The sequence below is a fragment of the Leucoraja erinacea genome, chromosome 35 (genome assembly GCF_028641065.1).
Source record: "Leucoraja erinacea ecotype New England chromosome 35, Leri_hhj_1, whole genome shotgun sequence".
NCBI classification, from domain to species: domain Eukaryota; kingdom Metazoa; phylum Chordata; class Chondrichthyes; order Rajiformes; family Rajidae; genus Leucoraja; species Leucoraja erinaceus.
In genome coordinates this window covers 11771930-11789378 of record NC_073411.1, presented here as the reverse complement: position 1 = coordinate 11789378, position 17449 = coordinate 11771930, and the positions used below count along the sequence as shown (strand labels likewise).

At 47.1% G+C, this 17449-nt stretch overlaps 1 protein-coding gene across 4 annotated transcripts in view; it reads left to right on the top strand.

Moving 5' to 3' along the window:
* Nucleotides 1-16695, top strand: part of LOC129713334 (electrogenic sodium bicarbonate cotransporter 4-like) — a 63283-nt gene extending 46588 nt beyond the window's left edge. For 3 of the 4 annotated variants that reach the window (XM_055662315.1, XM_055662314.1, XM_055662311.1), the window contains 7 exons: nucleotides 927-1105; nucleotides 3451-3523; nucleotides 5351-5419; nucleotides 5594-5767; nucleotides 7898-8062; nucleotides 13295-13365; nucleotides 15012-16695. In XM_055662315.1, the coding sequence (XP_055518290.1) occupies nucleotides 927-1105; nucleotides 3451-3523; nucleotides 5351-5419; nucleotides 5594-5767; nucleotides 7898-8062; nucleotides 13295-13365; nucleotides 15012-15177 (897 nt within the window). In that variant the 3' untranslated portion in view covers nucleotides 15178-16695. Of the gene's footprint in view, nucleotides 1-926; nucleotides 1106-3450; nucleotides 3524-5350; nucleotides 5420-5593; nucleotides 5768-7897; nucleotides 8063-11448; nucleotides 11546-13294; nucleotides 13366-15011 lie in introns of all 4 variants that reach the window. The other variant, XM_055662313.1, reaches the window with a different exon arrangement.
* Nucleotides 16696-17449: the final 754 nt, after the last annotated feature.

The following is a 17449-nucleotide window of genomic DNA, read 5'->3' as shown; positions in this document are numbered from 1 at the left end:
AGGTCACAGGTCACAGGTCACCGTCTCCGCACCCTGACCTGCCTCGTCTCCGTAGCAACCGCTGATAAAGGCGGTGAACATCTAGCCCCTCAGTAACATACCTAAAGGTCATAAGATAAACACAAAATACTGGAATAGCTCAGCGGGACAGGCAGCATCTCTGTAGGGAAGGAATGGGTGACGTTTCGGGTCGAGGCAGTCTGAAGAAGGATCTCGACCCGAAACGTCACCAATTCCTTCGCTCCATAGATAGAAACATAGAAAATAGGTGCAGGAGTAGGCCATTCGGCCCTTCGAGCCTGCACCGCCATTCAATATGATCATCCAACTCGGTATCCTGTACCTGCCTTCTCTCCATACCCCCTGATCCCTTTAGCCACAAGGGCCACATCTAACACCCTCTTAAATATAGCCATTGAACTGTGGCCTCAACTACCTTCTGTGGCAGAGAATTCCACAGATTCACCACTCTCTGTGTGAAAAATATTTTTCTCATCTCGGTCCTAAAAGACTTCCCTCTTATCCTTAAACTGTGTGACCCCTTGTTCTGGACTTCCCCAACATCGGGAACAATCTTCCTGCATCTAGCCTGTCCAACCCCTTAAGAATTTTGTAAGTTTCTATAAAATCCCCCCTTAATCTTCTAAATTCTAGCGAGTACAAGCCGAGTCTATCCAGTCTTTCTTCATATGAAAGTCCTGACATCCCTGTCAATCTGACCGTTAAACTTAAACATAGATGCAGCCTCACCCGCTGAGTTTCCCCAGCATTTTTGTCTACCATCAGGTCTTTTACAAGAGGCATGGCTGGAGTTAGTGCTCAGACCCTCTAGTCCTGGCAATATCATCGTTAATGGTATTTGTGTTGAAGATGTGCAGGAGCGGATTGGCATTTGGGTTGACAATGTTCCTCCACTTGTCCTCCAGAAAGGCGCTGGTTACCACCTGGACCTGTTCTGGGTTGGTCTGCTGATGGGCGCCTGCTCCTTCATGGGGCTGCCCTGGTACGTGGCAGCCACTGTGATTTCCATCGCCCACATTGATGGCCTGAAAATGGAAACTGAAACCAGCGCGCCAGGAGAACAGCCGCAGTTTCTCGGGGTGAGGTAGGTGCGCGCGACACCACCGGAGTCTATCTTGCTTGGCAATCTTCGCTTGCACAACAAGATAACAACATCCTGTTCCCTTTGTCATTGTTACTTTTTTGCACACCTTTCATTCATTTGTTCAAAGTCTCTCTATATCATGTGATACTCCAGCACTTTGTCTTTTTTTTAAACTGCAGTTGTCTATCAGTCTGAAGAAGAGTCAAGAGTCAAGAGTCAAGAGTCAAGAGTCAATTTAATTGTCATTTGGACCCCTGGGGGTCCAAACGAAATGCCGTTTCTGCAGCCATACATTACACACAAATAGACCCCAGACACAACATAATTACATTTAACATAAACATCCATCGCATAACTGTGATGGAAGGCCAAAAAAAAACTTATCTCTCCACTGCACTCTCCCCCCCCCCCGATGTCACAGTCAAAGTCAAAGCCCCCGGCTGGCGATGGCGATTGTCCCGCGGCCATTGAAGCCACGCCGGGTGGTGCGAGGTCGCACACCGGGTCTTGGTGTTAGAGTCCCCGGCGTGCGCTCGCAAAGTCCCGCAGCCGTTCCAGCCGCGCGGGGCAATGGTGTTAGGCCCCGCTCCAGGAGCTCTTCGACCCCGCAACACGGGCGGGAGAATTCGCCGTTACAGCAGCCCGAAAAGCGGTGTCCCTTCAGGTAGCCGAGGTAGAGGTCGTCCGAGCCGTCCGCAGACCCGCAGTAGCAGCCTCCGACTCAGCAGCAGCAGCGGCATCGGCAGCAGCAGCAGCAGCAGCGCTCCTGTTTCGGCCCGAAACGTTGCCTATTTCCTTCACTCCATAGATGCTGCCGCACCCGCTGAGTTCCTCCAGCACTTTTGTCTACCTTCTGCAGTTCATATGGTCATAGTGATGGTAGCAGAATGTGGCCATTCGGCCCATCAAGTCTACTCTGCCATTCAATCAAGGCTGATCTATCTCTCCCTCCTAACCCCATTCTCCTGCCTTCTCCCCATAACCCTTGACACCCGTACTAATCAAGAATCTCTCCATCTCTGCTTTCAAAAATATCCATTGACTTGGTCTCCACAGCCGTCTGTAGCTAAGAATTCCACAGATTCACCACCCACTGACTGAAGAATTTCCTCCTCATCTCCTTCTTAAAGGACCATCCTTAATCCTGAGGCTTTGACCTCTAGTCCTAGACTCTCCCACTAGTGGAAACATCCTCTCCACATCCACTCTATCCAAGCCTTTCACTATTCGAAGAGTTTCCAATGTGTTTCCCCCTCATCCTTCTAACCTCCAGACCCAGTGCCATCAACGCTCATCATATATCACCATCTATATCCCTCGTTTCCCTTACCCCTCAGTCAGAAGAAGGGTCACAAACCAAAACATTACCCATTCCTTTTCTCCTGAGATGTTGTCTGACCCGCTGAGTTACTCCAGCGTTTTGCATCTATCTTCGGTTTAAACCAGCATCTGCAGTTCCTTCCTACACAACCCAAGTCCTGGGTTTGGCATCATCAATTTGGCAAATGACCATAGGAGTAACGGCCAGTCTAACTGTTAGAGTTTGCAAATATACTTTATACTAGACTGTAGTGACACAGCGTGGAAACAAGCCCTCTGGCCCACCGAGTCCGCATCGACCAGCGATCACCCTGTTCACCAGCACTAACCTACACACTAGAGAACAATTTACAATTTGGAGAAGTCAATCAACCTTCGTTTTTGGAATCTGGGAAGAAACCAGAGTACCCGGAGAAAACCCACGCAGTCACTCGGAGAACGTGCAAACTCTGTACGGAAAGCAACGGGACATAGAAACATAGAAACATAGAAACATAGAAATTAGGTGCAGGAGTAGGCCATTCGGCCCTTCGAACCTGCACCGCCATTTAATATGATCATGGCTGATCATCCAACTCAGTATCCCGTACCTGCCTTCTCTCCATACCCTCTGATCCCCTTGGCCACAAGGGCCACATCTAACTCCCTCTTAAATATAGCCAATGAATTGGCCTCAACTACCCTCTGTGGCAGAGAGTTCCAGAGATTCACCACTCTCTGTGTGAAAAATGTTCTCCTCATCTCGGTTTTAAAGGACAGTGATGGCTGTTCATGTGTTCCAGGAGCAGAATGAGGCCGATCAGCCCATCAAGTCTACTCTGCCATGGCTGATCTACCTTTCCCTCTCAACCCCATTCTTTTCCCTTCTCTCCATAACACCCGTACTATACCCACACTAACCCATCAAGGGCTGAGGGCCTGTTTCTGTGCTGTATCTCTCTCTGGTTTCTGTGATGCTAAGGTAGTTTTATCGAGTAACTTTCATTTATTCGAATTACTTCTGAATGTCTATTTTCCTTCCGCAGGGAACAAAGATTTACCGGTTTTGTTGTCTTCATTCTCACGGGAGTTTCCGTCTTCCTCGCTCCAGTTCTGAAGGTCAGATTTCAGCAACAATCCTGATTAGATTTCTTGATTAGTGCGGGTGTCAGAGGTTATGGGGGAGAAGGCAGGAGAATGTGGTTAGGAGGGAGAGATAGATCAGCCATGTTTGAATGGCGGAGTAGACTTGACTTGGCCTCCACAGCCTTCTGTGGCAGAGAGATTCACCACCCTCTGACTGAAGAATTTCCTCCTCATTTCCTTCTTAAAGGAACATCCTTAATTCTGAGGCTATGACCTCTAGTCCTAGACTCTCCCACGAGTGGAAACATCCTCTCCACATCCACTCTATCCAAGCCTAAGTGTAGACTAATTCTACTCCTATCACTTAGGACCTTAATCCCTTTGTTGGAAACTCCAGAATCTCGCTGCCTTTAACAGGAAGGAAGTTCACCCTAATGCCCCTGTCCCACTTAGGAAACTTGAACGGAAACCTCTGGAGACTTTGCGCCCCACCCAAGGTTTCCGTGTGGTTCCCGGAGGTTTTTGTCAGTCTCCCCACCTGCTTCCACTACCTGCAACCTCCGGCAACCACCTGCAGCCTCCGGGAACCGCACGGAAACCTTGGGTGGGGCACAAAGTCTCCAGAGGTTTTCGTTCAGGTTTCCTAAGTGGGACAGGGGCATTACTTTCAAAGATATTTTGCACTTGGGTGCATGTTAGGGTGGCACGGTGGCACAGCGGTAGAGTTGCTGCCTGACAGCGCCAGAGACCCGGGTTCGATCCTGACCATGAGTGCTGTCCGTATGGAGTTTGTACATTCTCCCCGAAACTTCGTGGACTTTCTCCGGGTGCTCCGGTTTCCTCCCACTTTGCAAAGACGTGCAGATTTGTAGGTTAATTGGCTCGGTAAATGTAAAAATTGTCCCTAGTGGGTATAGGATAGCGTTAATGTTTGGGGATCACTGATCATCACGGACCCGGTGGGTCAAAAGGGCCTGTTTCCGCGCTGTATCTCTAAACTAAATATGCAGATTTGTTGGTTAATTGGCTTTTGTAAATTGTGAAATGTCCCTAGTGTGTAGGGCTCTTAAAGTTAGCGGAGTCAGGGGATATGGGGAGAAGGCAGGAATGGGGTACTGATTGGGGAACTTCTTCTTGCGTATGGCATGCACAGCCTAAAGTTCTAGGTCAACTTGTTCTATTTGATCTATTTGTTAGTGCATCTCGGGTTGATTACATTAGTCGAAACAGGGTGGACCACGTGAAGGTTGCAATCTCCCACCCCACTGATTGGGGATGATCAGCCATGATCACATTGAATGGCGGTGCTGGCACAAAGGGCCTACTCCTGCACCTATTGTCTATTGTCTATTGATGGTGCTAGTGTACAAGGTGATCGCTGGCCAGCTGAGCAGAAGGGCCTGTTTCCACGCTGTATCTCTAATGGCTAAAGTTTACTTTGTGATGTTACTTTGTGTTGCCCTGAGACCATGTCACATAGTTGATGGAGGTTCTTCATCAGCCCTGAAGATGTTGGCTAGCACCTTAAACACAGTGGATGAGGTGAGAATTGGGGAACTCAAGTACTGTGGGAACGGTGGTATATCATCATCCCTTATTGTCATCTTGCAAAGCAACAACTGCACTGTGCAAAATGAGAAGTCGTTTCCCAGGGAATACCGGAGCATCGCACATAAAAACGCATAAATAAAAACAATCCAGTTCCTGATAAAAAAAACAGTAGGAATAGTTTTAAAAACAGGTAAAAAAAAAAGCAACATTTTGTAGCTACTCAGAAGGGTCTTAAACTAACTTAGCATGAGCAGGAACGAATGTCTGTTGTACAGCAATATCTTCATGGCTTCCTTTGTTTATCCCCAGTACATTCCAATGGCCGTACTTTACGGAGTCTTTCTTTACATGGGCGTGGCCTCATTAAATGGTATTCAGGTATGTTGGTCCTTACTTTGTCATTATCTTTCTTTCTCTGTCCTTAGACGCCTTTTATTTTTGCCCCCACCCCCCTTTCTCATGTTGACGTGTTCAGCATAGTCCTCCATGTCTGCTACAAGCTCTCGTTAGCATCTTTAAATCTGTGCTCTGTGTCCGTGCCGACCTCTACAGTTTTGGGATCGATGCAAACTCTTCCTCATGCCTTCGAAGCACCAGCCTGACTACATCTACCTACGCCACGTGCCCCTTCGACGGGTCCACCTATTCACCTTGGTACAAGTCATCTGCCTATCTGTCCTCTGGATCTTAAAGTCCACTGTGGCTGCCATCATTTTCCCCATTATGGTAAGACATGCCAATACTTTGTAGCCATTCATGAGGGCAGTAGTTGGTTTATACTCTCTAGATTGGTTTATACTCTCTAGAATTTAGGAGATTGGTTTATACTCTCTAGAATTTAGGAGATTGAGGGGGGATCTTATAGAAACTTACAAAATTCTTAAGGGGTTGGACAGGCTAGATGCAGGAAGATTGTTCCCGATGTTGGGGAAGTCCAGGACAAGGGGTCACAGCTTAAGGATAAGGGGGAAATCCTTTAAAACCGAGATGAGGAGAACTTTTTTCACACAGAGAGTGGTGAATCTCTGGAACTCTCTGCCACAGAGGGTAGTTGAGGCCACAGTTCATTGGCTATATTTAAGAGGGAGTTAGATGTGGCCCTTGTGGCCAAGGGGATCAGAGGGTATGGAGAGAAGGCAGGTACGGGATACTGAGTTGGATGATCAGCCATGATCATATTAAATGGCGGTGCAGGCTCGAAGGGCCGAATGGCCTACTCCTGCACCTAATTTCTATGTTTCTATGTTTCTATGTTTCTAGACTTCATATCAATCAACAACCTACATTTATTATGTTAGGTGGTGAGTTAGATAGAGCTCTAGGGGCTAGTGGAATCAAGGGATATGGGGAGAAGGCAGGCACGGTTTATTGATTGGGGACGATCAGCCATGATCACAGCGGTGCTGGCTCAAAGGGCCGAATGGCCTCCTCCAGCACCTATTTTCTATGTTTCTATGTGTAGGAAGGAACTGCAGATGCTGGTTTAGACCGAAGAGAGACATGAAATGCTGGAGTAACTCAGCGGGACAGGCAGCATCTCTGGGGAGAAGGAATGGGTGACGTTTCTTCAGATTGAAGATGGGACTCGATCCGAAACGTCACCCATTCCTTCTCTCCAGAGATTCTGCCGACCTACATTTGTTAAGGGGCTGTATTGGAAAATGTCTCAAATGTGCATCAGACAATCATGGGATAAGTACTAGCGGGCTGAGGGGTGATCTTATAGAGGTGTACAACATCATATATAGGGTGAATGCACAAAGCCTTTTACCCTGGGTGGGCTTGCACCTTTCCACACAGAGGGTGGTGGGTGTATGGAACGAGAAGGTATCTGAGGCTGGAACTATAACAAACATTTAAAAGATGCTTGCACAGGTGTATGGATAGGATAGGTTTGGAGGGTTATAGGCCAATCACGGGCAGGTGGGACTAGTTGGGCAGTGTGGGCAAGTTGGGCCGAAGGGCCTGTTTCCACACTATATGACTCCAGCACTCAATGAGGTACATGGATAGGAAAAGTTTAGAGAGATATGGACCAAACACGGGCAGGTGGGACCACCGTAGATGGGGCATCTTGGTTGGCGTGGGCGTTGGGCTGAAGGGCCTGTTTCCATGCTGTACGATGCTCTGCCTCTCTGACAAGTTCTAAGAGTTTCTCTAAAGGGCCTGTCCCACTGTAAGAGGTAATTCAAGAGTTCTCCCGAGGTACGTCGGAGCTCGGGACGGTACTTAGCGGCTCGTAACGCTAACGGCTGGCACTCGGGAAACGCGGTGAGCTCGTGAAGACTCGCGAAGATTTTTCAACATGTTGAAAAATGTCCACGAGAGCCCCGAGTACCTACGAGCGGCTATTACCGTAATTCTCCGAGTTCGAATCAGGGGCAACTCGGGAGAACTCTTGGAATGAACTCGTACAGTGGGACAGGCTTAATTCTGTCTCTTAGAGTTAGAGCATCGTACAGCACAGAAACAGGCCCTTTGGCCCAACGCCCACATCAACCAAGATGCCCCATCTACGGTGGTCCCACCTGCCCATGTTTGGCCTATAACCCTCCAAACCTATCCTATCCATACACCTGTGCAAGCATCTTTTAAATGTTGTTATAGTTCCAGCCTCAGATACCTTCTCGTTCCATACAGAAGGTCCCACCTGCCCATGTTTGGTCCATATCTCTCTAAACATTTCCTATCCATGTACCTCATTGAGTCCTGGAGCCATATAGTGTGGAAACAGGCCCTGGTTCATTCTTTAATGAGGAAGGAATAGGATTGCGGGTTGGTTTGCTTTAGCAAGGGCAGCGTTGTTGGACATTGTCCATCGGCAAGTTCTCACCCCGACTCCCACTCATGCGCTAGATCCTTGCGCTCATCCTCGTGCGGAAGATGCTGGATCTAGTCTTCACCCAGCACGACCTGGCCTGGTTGGACGACATCCTCCCGGAGAAAGACAAGAAGAAAGAGGAAGACAAGAAGAAGAAAAAGGTGAAGAGCAAAGACCAGGACAGGAACAGCGTTGATGAGGTGAGAAACTAACGGAGGGGGGAATGGCGTCCAGTTTATTGATACTCTAGTCTTTTCAATCTTCTGGTGGATCTAAAACTGTGTAGTATCTGCCCAATGATTCAATATAACCATATAACAATTACAGCACGGAAACAGGTCACTCGGCCCTTCTAGTCCGTGCTGAACACTTACTCTCCCCTAGTCCCATCTACCTGCACTCAGACCATAACCCTCCATTCCTTTCCCGTCCATATACCTATCCAATTTATTTTTAAATGATAAAATCGAACCTGCCTCCACCATTTCCACTGGAAGCTCATTCCACACAGCTACCACTCTCTGAGTAAAGAAGTTCCCCTTCATGTTACCCCTAAACTTTTGTCCCTTAATTCTCAAATCATGTCCTCTTGTTTGAATCTTCCCTACTCTCAATAGAAAAAGCTTATCCACGTCAACTCTGTCTACCCCTCTCATCATTTTAAAGACCTCTATCAAGTCCCCCCTTGACCTTCTGCGCTCCAAAGAATAAAGACCTAACTTGTTCAATATCTTACCAACGCATCTAAAATTGCAGTCACACTGGCACAGTAGTAGGGTTGCTGCATTAATTATAATAATACCAAAAATAATAATATTTTATTTATGGGCGCCTCTCTGGACTCTCAGGGACACCTTATAGATTAAAACAAGCAAATTATAAATATTTTAACAAAATGAAACAAAAAAGAATTATTAGGGACATCAAGTCTATGAAGAAAGACTGGATAGACTCGATTTATACTCTCTAGAATTTAGGAGATTTAGAGGAGATCTTATAGAAACTTACAAAATTCTTAAGGGGTTGGACAGGCTAGATGCAGGAAGATTGTTCCCGATGTTGGAGAAGTCCAGGACAAGGGGTCACAGCTTAAGGATAAGGGGGAAATCCTTTAAAACCGAGATGAGGAGAACTTTTTTCACACAGAGAGTGGTGAATCTCTGGAACTCTCTGCCGCAGAGGGTAGTTGAGGCCAGTTCATTGGCTATATTTAAGAGGGAGTTAGATGTGGCCCTTGTGTCTAAGGGGATCAGGGGGTATGGAGAGAAGGCAGGTACGGGATACTGAGTTGGATGATCAGCCATGATCATATTGAATGGCGGTGCAGGCTCGAAGGGCCGAATGGCCTCTACTCCTGCACCTAATTTCTATGTTTCTATGTTTCTATCAACAATACACAATTACAATGCTGGAGACCTGGGTTGGATCCTGACTACGAGTGCTGTCTGTACGGAGTTTGTGCGCTAACATTTACATTAATAGCCAGGGCTGCTGAATTGAATTTCTGATACTTCCATCAGAGTTCTGGCAACTCTGGGGTAACTCAGCGGGCCAGACAGCATCTCTGGAGAGAAGGAATGGGTGGCGTTTTGGGGGTCTGAAGAAGGGTCTTGACCTGAAACATCACCTCCTCCTTTCCTGCATAGATGCTGCCCCACCCGCTGAGTTTCTCCAGCATTTTTTGTCGACCTGATTTTTCCAGCATCTGCAGTTCTTTCTTAAGCATCCTTTAAAGTTTCCCACTCTCCCTTTAAAGCTGCCTGCCCCCCCGTGCCATTTATCATCCTAATGTACGAGAACTGAACAAGTGGAATTGCGAGAATGCAGATGTGTTGCTGGAAATAGAAACTAAAAGCCCGGAAGATTTGATAAACCGAACGTTGTCTGAATGGGATTTATGGAGCGCACTTCAGTGTATATTGTAGAGTCTACAGGCAATCAACATGAGTGAAGATAAAATCTATATTCGCTTCAGCCTAACACTGATTTATTTAGAGAATATTAAACAATGTTTATATGAATGTTGGGTCCTGAATCTAAAAATTAACCGTGTGTGCAAGGAACTGCAGATGCTTGGGGTTAAACCAAAGAGAGACACAAAACGCTGGAGTAACTCAGCGGGACGGGCAGCATCTCCGGAGAGAAGGAATGGGTCTGAAGAAGGGTCTCGACCCGAAACGTCACCCATTCCTTCTCTCCAGAGATGCTGCCTGTCCCGCTGAGTTACTCCAGCTTTTTGTGTCCAAAAATTAAAACTGCAGCTTGGGAACATTCATTGAATGCTGGAACAGTGGAAGGGGACTATCCCATGTCCCAGGAGCTTGGATGTAAACCAAACAGAGGGGATTGGGATGGGGCTATGAGATTGGCAGAGGAAAGGCCCATTGTGAGATGTTCCCTCGGTAAGTGCAGCATCACTGCACCCTGCTGGTCACTCTACAACACTGCGAGCTGGACAGTGTGCTTGTGAGGTGTGAGTTAGCCCCATCCACTCCCTCCCTTTGTCGAACTGCTTCCCGCTGCTTACGTACCAACAGCAACAGCGGCCAGAGACCCGGGTTCGATCCTGACCTGTGGTGCTGTCTGTGTGGAGTCTCCCCGTCAGATAGCGTGGGTTTGGGGAGGAGATAGAAGCGGGTAATACTGAAGCTGGGGAACAATAAGGTTGGAGGTTGTGGAGGGGCAGATGACCAGAGCCAATAAGATCAGAAACAGACCTGGTGTTTGTCTGGGCGATCATGGTGAAGGGGGCAGGGATGAGGAGGTGTCTGAGATGCCCCAACTAAACTAGTCTCATTTGTCCACATTGTATCCATGCCCCATGAAACCATTCACATCCACGTACCATCAATCTGGAGTATTGTGAACAGTTTTGAGCCCCATATCTGAGAAAGGATGTGCTGGCTTTCGAGAAGGTCCAGAGGAGGCGTCTGAGAACGGTGGCGCAGCGGTAGAGTCGCTGCCTTACAACGCTTGCAGCGCCAGAGACCCGGGTTCGATCCCGACTACGGGTGCTACCTGTACGCAGTTTGTACATTCGCCCTATGACCACATGGGTTTTGTCCGAGATCTTCAGTTTCCTCCCACACTCCAAAGACGTACAGGTTTGTAGGTTAATTGGCTTGGTGATTAAGAGGGAGTTAGATGTGGCCCTTGTGGCTAAGGGGATCAGGGGGTATGGAGAGAAGGCAGGTACGGGATACGGAGTTGGATGATCAGCCATGATCATATTGAATGGCGGTGCAGGCTCGAAGGGCCGAATGGCCTACTCCTGCACCTAATTTCTATGTTTCTATGTTTCTATGTATACTTGGTACAAGTATAAATTGTCCCTAGTGTGTGTAGAATTTTGCTAATGTGCGGGGATCACTGGTCGGTGCGGACTCAGTGGGCCGAAGGTCCCATTTCCGTGCTGTATCTCTAAACTAAACTGAACTCAAATTAAATTAAAATATAGTATTCTTCAACGTGGGTTGGTTCTTTGAGAACATTGTCGTACTTGTTGATGTGTCTGGTACTTTGCCGCCTGTTTGAAGAGAAGTTATGGGGTCCGTTGAAAACCGAAACGTTTTGCCCAAAATTCCAGGTTTCCTCCCGGCCCAAGACTTGCACTCGCCCAGCTCCAGTAAAGATCCCTATGGAACTAATTGAAACACAGAAAAATGGCTCTCAGGGCCCGTCTAGTGAGTAAAATGTCCGGCAACGGTGGCTTATTAACTCAAGGGCCTGTCCCACTTGCCGATTATTCTCGGCGACTGCCGGCATAATATCAGCGTCGCCAAAAGGTTTTGAACATTTCAAAATCCAGCGGTGACAAAAAAAAATGTTGCGACACTTGAACAAACACCGCACGTCAATATACCATCACGCCGCGTATTTTATCAGTGACCTGATACGTCCATCAATGATGCCGGCATTCGCCGAAAAAAATTGCCAAGTGGGACAGGCTCTTCATGTGTTCACCGGACACTCTGAAGACTAATCTACTGATCTCCGTCAAGCATTTAATCCCAACAACCAGATTCATTCATTAAACCTTTTAACAAGTTAATTATCTCTGCGGCATCTGCAGTTCCTTGAGTCTACGTCTTAACAATCTCCACCCTTCACTAACTATTGAAGCCTGTAACGCACGCACTAACCAGTCGGCAATCTTTATGGAATTTGAACCATTTCTTTCGTCTTCCTTCCAATTTTTTTCTTTCTGCTTTGAGCAAATCCTCAGATCCTCAAATCCTCAAATCCTCAGACACTTCACTCAATTGATCAGTGATCTCCTTAAGGACCAACAAACGTAACAGCAGCGGTACATGCACCTCCTATGTTGCATAGTGTTTGTTGCTGCCTCATTGCTCCAGGGAACCCTGGAGTTAAAAGCTTTCAACACAACTAGGAGGCAGGAGAACTGTAAAAGGGCCAGTCCCACTTACGCGATTTTTTTCCCGGCACCCGTCATAGTCGCAGCAGGTCGCCAAAAATTTCCAACGTGTTCAAAATCCAGCGGCGACCAGATCAAGGTACGACTCTTTGGGCGACTACTCACAACCGTACATGTGACATGACGCGGGGTGACGCCTATTTGGTCGTGAGAAGTCGCCCAAATTAGTCGTACCTTGTTCTGGTCACCGCTGGATTTTCAACATGTTGAAAATTTGCGGAGACCTGCTGCGACTATGACGGGTGCCGGCAAGTCACCTAAGAAATCCCGTAAGTGGGACAGGCCCCTTTATGGTCAGTGCTGCTTGTGAATTGCCACACATTCTTCCCCTCACATTGGCCAGTGTCAGCGGTAACATTTTACCACCAATTAAATATTAATTCTGTTTTTCTCTCTTTCCCCACACACACGCGCTGACTGACCTGCTGAGTTTCCCCAGCCTTTTCCCTTTGTATGTTTGCCTCAGTTGCCCAATGTGGGGAGGATGATGTTTACATCACTTCTCTCCTTCTTGCACCCTCTTGTCTTTTTCATCTTTAGCCCCCCACCCCCCCAACCTGCACCTACCTGACATTTGCCAGGCTTTATCTCCCCTCCTCCAAGCTGCCCAACCGATTTACTCCAGCACTTTGTGTCTTTTTTTTCATGTAAGCCAACATCTGCAGTTCCATGTGTCTCCATTTTTGATTTTTGACCACCTTTGTGGCTTCTGCCATTTCCCCATGCCGAACCAAGGACAAATCTATAGAAACCAGAGGGGAAGAACAACATAAAGACAGTGAATGCTGCAAACACTCAGCACTTGTGGAGAGAGAAACAGAGTTAACGTTTCAGGTCAAAGACTCTTCTGCGTCTCCCTCCACAAATGCTGCCTGAACCGCTGGCTATTTCCTGCAATCCCGGCTTTTACTTCGGATTTCCTGCATCTGAGGTCGCCATGGCGCCCGTTTTATGCCTTGTCCTCATCTGAACTTTGAATGTGATTGGTTTCCAGGAGAAAGGTCCTCCAATTGGAGCTGTACATGCTGAGATATCACCGAGCAACTCTGACTCACTTGATCGCAGGTTAGTGCCAATTACTGTTTCAGCTCACCCATCTTTCAGAACTATGACCTGAATCATTGTCTCTCTCTTTCTCTCTCCACAGAGCCTGCCAGACTAGCTGAGTATTTCCTGCATATCGGTTTTTATTTCAGATTTCTGGCATCTGCCGTATTTTGCTTTCCCTATTTTTTCCCCCTATCTATATCTCTTCCTGCAACGAGCCTTCCCCACTGTAGGAGCAAGTAGGAAGGCCACGAGGTGTTGGTGTCCGAAGTAACGGGTGATTTATATATAACCATATAACCATATAACAATTACAGCACGGAAACAGGCCATCTCGGCCCTACAAGTCCATGCCGAACAAATTTTTTTCCCCCTTAGTCCCACCTGCCTGCACTCGTACCATAACCCTCCATTCCCTTCTCATCCATATGCCTATCCAATTTATTTTTAAATTATACCAATGAACCTGCCTCCACCACTTCCACTGGGAGCTCATTCCACACCGCCACCACTCTCTGCGTAAAGAAGTTCCCCCTCATATTACCCCTAAACTTCTGTCTCTTAATTCTGAAGTCATGTCCTCTTGTTTGAATCTTCCCTATTCTCAAAGGGAAAAGCTTGTCCACATTATATATACTGGTGCGTACAAGGAGACCAGTCAATGTTGATCTCCCGAGTGCGACTTTGGTGCAGGTTTTATATTCTCAGCTGACAAGATGACACAGAATCTTGATTATCAATAAATAAGCTTCAATGCTGGCTCGAAGGGCCGAATGGCCTCCTCCTGCACCTATATTCTAAAACCAGCTCTTGATTATAGAATAGAGGTTACAGAAAGACTTAATTAGGTAATGTAGAAAATATGTGCAGGAGTAGGCCATTCAGCCCTTTGAGCCAGCACCGCCATTCAATTAGATCATGGCTGATCATCCAAAATCAGTACCCCGTTCCTGCTTTCTCCCCATATCCCTTGATTACGTTAGCCCTAAGAGCTAAATCTAACTCTCTCTTGAAAACATCCAGTGAATTGGCCTCCACTGCCTTCTGTGGCAGAGAATTCCACAGATTCGCAACTCTCTGGTTGAAAAAGTTTTTCCTCATCTCAGTCCTAAATGATCTACCCCTTTGTTCTTAAATTGTGTGACCCCTGGTTCTGGACTCCCCCGGGAACATTTGACAATAAACCAATCTAGAATCTTGATAGCCCTGTCCCACGGTGCGAGTTCATTCGAAGAACTCTCCCGAGTTTTAAAAATATCAAACTCATGGTAAGCACGGAGAATGAACGTAGCGGGTACGTCAGAGCTCGGGGACGTCTCTTAGCGGCTTGTAACGCTAACGGCAGGTACTCGGGAAGACTCGCTAACGGCAGGTAAGCTCGTGAAGACGCGTGAAGATTTTTCAACATGTTGAAAAATGTCCACGAGAGCCCCGAGTACCGACGAGTGGCCATTACCGTAAATCTCCGAGTTCGAATCAGGGCAAACTCGGGAGAGTTCTTGGAATGAACTCGCACCGTGTGAATCTCTTGAATCTTGAACTGGTGGGACCAGTGTAGATGGGACATGATGGTCGGTTTGGGCAAGTTGGGCCAACTTCCACACTGTACGATCCAGTGATGCCGTGACTCTACAATTACCGCCCCTTTCCTAATCTCTCAACAGTATAACTCTACACCTCAAGATTTCCTGCCCACCCTCGCCTGCTTTCAGCCACGCCCGGAACACCATCTGCTCAGTTCCGCAGTTCAAGATCGAGATGGAGTCCGATTACAACGACGCAAACACAGAGAGGGGCCGGAGAGACCTGAGCGGCGAGACCACCTTGTAGCCTGCTCGGCAACCCCCCTCCCCTCCCCTTCAGCATTGCGACAGGTCCCACCAACGAGACTTTGGTAGCTCCCGGACCTTGCGGAGTGCTGACGAGCCAAGTGTTTGTGTGTGTCCATCCCACCCGAGAACTGCACTCTCTCCGCATCTGAGTATGTCTTGCAAGCGAAGACGTCTATGCATTCTGTGCCCTGCTTTAACTGTGCTGTGTAAAAAATGTTTTAACGGACAAAGACTTTATTATTAAAAGGCTAGGAAACAACAGGTAGTGCCACTCAGACGAGATGGCAAGAGATCCCAGGCATTAGGAAGTTGCTTTGAGCAATTGTAAGTTCTCTTTTGACATTTAACTTGGATGTTTTGAAGAGGTTGACCCTGATGTACATGCATCGTTTGCCCTGGTTTTTTGCCTAGCTTTCCTTTACAAGACCCGTACCATTAAAAGTGGGTCTTGCCTGCTCTATGCATGTCTGCAGGGTTGTTTTGATGGTGAGAGCATTCTGCTTTCCCAACAAAAAAAATATTTTTAATCATATTGCACTTTGCGCAAAGTAGGCAGAACTTAAATGGTCTGTCAAGTAGCTATTAACCATCCAGTAGATTATAATGTGGCTGCTTAAAGATTCCTAGATGTATCATTTGATTCATGTTATTCCTATTTAAGCACCACAAATGTGGAAATACTTGATGAAAATTCTTTACAGATTAAGAATGCTCTACAAAAATCAACCATGTTTTTTCTTTACTCCTTTTTTTTAATTTATTTTGTAATTGTTCTGTATGAAATTACAATTACCTGTAGAAAGTACCAGGCAAATTAACACAGGGACCTTCCCCAATTTAACTTCGTGCTTGGTGAGGAATTGCATGGCAATGGTCCCATGGGTAGACCTGGAAGCACCAAGAGTTGCAGATGCTGGAATCTTGAGCAGAACACAAACAGCCGGAGGAACTGAGGGGCAGGTCAGGCAGCAACCGGGGGAGAGAATGGACAGCCAATGTTTTGTTGTCGTGACCTTCCTTCAGACTGATGGAGCAGGATTGACCCAAAACATCAGCTGTCGTTGTCCGTGACTTTTTTCACCCAGAGAGTTGTGAATCTGTGGAATTAGAAACAGAGAAAATAGGTGCAGGAGTAGGCCATCGGCCCTTCAAGCCTGCACCGCCATTCAATATGATCATGGCTGAACATCCAACTCAGTATCCTGTACCTGCCTTCTCTCCATACCCCCTGATCCCATTAACCACAAGGGCCACATCTAACTCCCTGTTAAATATACCCAATGAACTGACCTCAACGAGCTTCTCTGGCAGAGAATTCCACAGATTCACCACTCTCTGTGTGAAAAATGTTTTTCTCATCTCGGTCCTAAAAGATTTCCCCCTTATCCTTAAACTGTGACCCCTTGTTCTGGACTTCCCCAACATCGGGAACAATCTTCCTGCATCTAGCCTGTCCAACCCCTTAAGAATTTTGTAAGTTTCTATAAGATCCCCCCTCAATCTTCTAAATTCTAGCGAGAGTACAAGCCGAGTTTATCCATCCTTTCTTCATATGAAAGTCCTGACATCCCAGGAATCAGTCTGGTGAACCTTCTCTGTACTCCCTCTATGGCAAGGATGTCTTTCCTCAGATTAGGAGACCAAAACTGTACGCAATACTCCAGGTGTGGTCTCACCAAGACCCTGTACAACTGCAGTTGAACCTCCCTGCTCCTATACTCAAATTCTTTTGCTATGAATGCTAACATACCATTCGCTTTCTTCACTGCCTGCTGCACCTGCATGCCTACTTTCAATTCTCTGCCACAGAAGGCGGTGGAGGCCAATTCATTGGATGTTTTGAAAAGAGAGTGTAGAGAGTCCAAACGACATTACAGGTTTGGCATAGATGCCAGTTTGATGCACTCTAACATAAAGTCATTGTTGCTGCTGTTGGTTCTCAATCTCAAGCTAAGTTTCTGCTGTTGCTGTAAGACACACCCCTTTAACTGATGATGTTTTCTTCCCATCAAACACAGTAACGTGACTGCCCCAGCTCTGGTGACGAGGGTTCAATCAGTAATTGGCGTGACCACCAGGTGGCGCCACACGAATTAGATTTGGCTCTTAGAGCTAACAGAACCAAGGGCTATGGGGGGAAAAAGCCAGAATCAAAGATCCTAGCGCAAGCAAGATAGACCACTCCTGCTAAATGCAATGGGCTGACGTGTAGTACGCAACGGAGCAGAACGTGGGCCTTTTTTTCATCCATTTCAGTAACCCGACCCGAC